This window comes from Octopus bimaculoides, chromosome 6 (genome assembly GCF_001194135.2).
Source record: "Octopus bimaculoides isolate UCB-OBI-ISO-001 chromosome 6, ASM119413v2, whole genome shotgun sequence".
Taxonomy (NCBI): domain Eukaryota; kingdom Metazoa; phylum Mollusca; class Cephalopoda; order Octopoda; family Octopodidae; genus Octopus; species Octopus bimaculoides.
Window position 1 is genome coordinate 80,431,970 of NC_068986.1, and position 3,841 is coordinate 80,435,810.

The 3,841-nt window shown below is 36.1% G+C and overlaps 1 protein-coding gene across 1 annotated transcript in view; it reads left to right on the forward strand.

Moving 5' to 3' along the window:
* LOC106871141 (sodium- and chloride-dependent glycine transporter 2) overlaps positions 1-3,841 on the forward strand; it is a gene marked incomplete at its 3' end in the record, with an annotated part of 41,637 nt that overhangs the window by 35,831 nt on the left and 1,965 nt on the right. The window contains exons 9-10 of the mRNA XM_014917451.2: positions 1,056-1,187; positions 3,682-3,781. Coding sequence (XP_014772937.2) covers positions 1,056-1,187; positions 3,682-3,781 — 232 coding nt within the window. The remainder of the gene's footprint in view (positions 1-1,055; positions 1,188-3,681; positions 3,782-3,841) is intronic.

Consider the following 3,841-nt stretch of genomic DNA (forward strand, 5'->3'; position numbering starts at 1 on the left):
TTAGACAGGCTTCACCTTTCCTTTTTGTTTGTTACTTCTACAAATTCAAAACTTCCTTCCCTTCACCTCTGTCTTAATGTTTATGTTTACTATTTCACTTCATAATGTCTCCCCTGTACCAAATTACTCTATAAAGAAAAGTTCATTTCATCAAATACCTTTCCAGATGTTAGTATCGTTGAAACTTACAAATAAACAGACCAGTTGTAATTAATATTTTAACTGCACAAGCAATATTGAATCTTTTATTTTGTTTAACGTAATTAAGCACACACACACACACACACAAACACACATATTTGAAAATCTATGAGAACTACTTAATACAGTTTTTGAAGTGTAAAGGTGATTTTTCTAAAAAAAAATTATTCTTTTAAAAGATGTTATGAAATCTGTTATGAGGATGTTGCTAACCTTTTTATGGACGAAGTTTTTCCTAGTGTGTGGCGCGTCTACCCATACATTTCTACTTGCCTTTCTTCTCTTTTAATTCTACCTTAAGCGCGTTCGTATATTTGCATACTTTTTTTCAACCTTGGGACAGAACTTTCCGTACCCATCAACATAAACTTTCTCACTCATAACGCCCGTATATTTTGAAAATGCAACTTTCCTAAATAATGAGCGTTGCATATTCAAGGCTCTGATGAAGTTATAGGATGTTATCCTGGCACCCATTTAAGAGTCCAGCACATCTTATAGTAGAAACAGCTGTTTTTTTCCAGTGTCATCTCTTTATTTTCCTCTGTCATTCTCCTCTCTCTCTCTACACACACACACACACACACATATATGTATATATATATACATATACATAATCAATTTAAAATAAAGCAGAATTAATTTCCAGATTCGTGACTTGTGAGGTTTGACTTCATCTCCTTATGCTTTAATTTCAAATCCGCTCCCAGGTTGATTAAAATAAGAACCAATAACAAGGTTGATGTAATCAACCATGATTCCCACTTCTTTATAAAGTTAAATCAATAATGCCTTGTAAGAAATCGATATTAAAAGGAAGTTATCTAAGTTTCAAGTATCATTTTCTCTTTCAGTTTGCCCATGTTCAAGTGATCGTTACTGCCATTACGGACGCTTTCCCCGAAAAATTTGGTAACAATCAGACTTTTATAACTGGGATTGTCTGTTTGCTTAGTTTTATTTTCGGAATTACCTGTGTAACGGAGGTAAGAGACGTCGGTAGATTTAATAAGGGAGGTAACTGGATTAAATAACAACTCTTATCTCACGTTTATTGTTACATATTGCAGCTGGTTAAACTCTCTTTCAAATATCAGTAGCATTTTGATAAATTTGTATTTCAGTTCTTGGAAGATCTCATATTATTCCATACACCGTCTTGCATACAAACACCTCAAATGTGAAAGTACGGTCATTTCAGATCAACAAAGACGTCGTTTCTGATGGAAACTTTTTCATTACTTTCAAACATTGCACCCCAGAGCTAGCTCCTTTGCTCATAAAACTCTTCAATCTGTCCCAATTTACAGAGAACTACCTTAGTTTTAGGTAACACACCACTATGTGTCCCATCCCTAAGACAAACTTTCTGCCAAATATCAACCTGTTAGAATCAGTCTCTCCTAATATCTCTAAAATTATAGACAGACTACGATGTCTTTAATACCTCGAATCTTAAGTTCTGTCACTTTCTCCTTTATGACAACCACTATGGTTTTCATAAAGCTCGATCCCTTGATAACGGGCTCACGTCTGTCAGCTACCTATTGACTCTTATCCTGGATGAATTAGGAATATTGTCGCCCTCGGCATTAGTAAAACTTGCCACTGTGTCTGGCATCCAAATCTTGTATCGAAACGACCTATCTGTTGAGCCTATCCACCATTTTCAGAGCCTTCTAGGCTTGTACAAAAAAGTAGGGAAGAAGTTATTGTCAGATCTGAGACTGATTTGAAGGTTTGTAGTGTAGTTAAGCCGAGGCGACAGATTAAATTCTTTTCCTCATAGATTCCATTTCCAAAATTTCATTGGCAAGTCTTTGATCGATCTGAGACCGTGGAAAAAATAGTTGTTCAAGGTGTTGCCCAATGTTATGGAAACCAAAAATTCACGTTTGGAAAGCGAATTAACACATAACTCTCCTATGTACGATATGTTTTTTTATATGACTGTCTCTCTCAATTTTCTAGCTCTTTCTATAAATATTAAGTTATTTTACAAACAAAAAATGCTTATACCTTTTCAAAGAAAGCTGTAAGTAAAAAATATTTTCTTGGCTCAGACAATAAAGTATTAAAGATAGATTTCCTAAGATTTTTGATATCTTTCAGCTAGCTTGGTCAACTTAGATAGTGACTGAGATTGTTGGAAAGAAATCAACTCCGGAAGTGGCATTTATTTATTTAGCTATTCACTCATTTCACTCGGATCAAAGTAATAACCCACTTCTGACTCTTTAAGTTCAGAGTAAAAATCCCGCCGAGGGTAGCTTTGCTTTTCATCCCTACGATGTTGATAAAATAAAGTAGCAGTCAAGTACTGGGGTCGATCTAATCAACCTTCCCTTCCGCTCAAAATTACTGCCCTTGAGCCCTGCAACGGATCGATGTCCAGTTCAGAGGGATCGTTGTGGTTCCGATCATACTATAACATCATGGAAACACTACATCTGGCCTTATGGGTCTCAGGGCTCGACAAAAAATAAAATTAAAACACATGAACAAAAAATCAAATCAAATCGTCAATGTCAATAAAAAGGATAGGCCTCACCGTTCTTGGCGAATACATATCCTTAAAATAATAGATACTGCATCACAAAGACTGGCTTTCCTCTTCAGAACTAGAAATTACTCCATCTGTGCAAAAGCTATAAATCAGTCTCATTCCCCTCCGGCACTTCAGAAACAGTAGTCTTCCCAAGTGGTGCCCATATTGTGACTGTCCAATCTAGCCTACTCTACGCCTAATCCTTCTTTTAACGAACAAATATCGATTCCTGAATGAGATATGCCTATGTAGTTAAAAGATTTGCTTCAAATCTACTTAGTTTGATTTCAACCCTACGCTTTGGGTGTCTTCTACCATTGTGTCTGGTCGATTTAAGTAATGCGATTAAAATTTGATAGACAGAATTTCTGCAGTAGCTGTACTCTTCGTTATCCTCTGAGACTCTGTAAACGGTCACCTAAGTTATGTCAAAAGAAAATGTAGGACGAACTCAAGATGGATATTTTGTTATACTGCTATACTATTGGTAGTAAATTGGCAAGGACAGGTAGATAGAATGCTTCGTGGTGTTTGTTGTGACTTTCTACATTTTCAAATCAAATCCTAAACTGTCATGCTTGTTTACAGTCATTTATTTCTTACGTTCTGAGTTTGAAAGAATTGGAAAGGTGCATCATATATGAATCATGGATGCCAGGGAAAATATGACCTGTGCATCACGTATGATACACAGGGGAGGCAAAATGTTAAACAGAATCCACTCTTTTCTCTATCCGAGCAGATCTCCTGTTTGCGGAAGGTGGCCCTGCGAAAAGGTATGGGCTCTACATTCCCTCTTGAGTAAAAATTTAAAAAAAAGTCTATATATTTCGACTGTGTTGCTAATGTTTGCTAATAGGTGAAATGTTGTTAAATATGTGGGTCACTAGGGTTATTATGAGTGTTACTAATGTGTTGATATATATTTCTAGGGAGGACTCTACGTCTTACAAATAATAGACTGGTACTGTGCTAGTCTTTCTCTTCTGTTGATATTGTTTGCAGAAATGATTGGAATTATCTGGATTTATGGTAAGATTACTCTCCTCCTCCATCATCATCATCACCGTCATCGTCGTCGTCCTCCTCCTC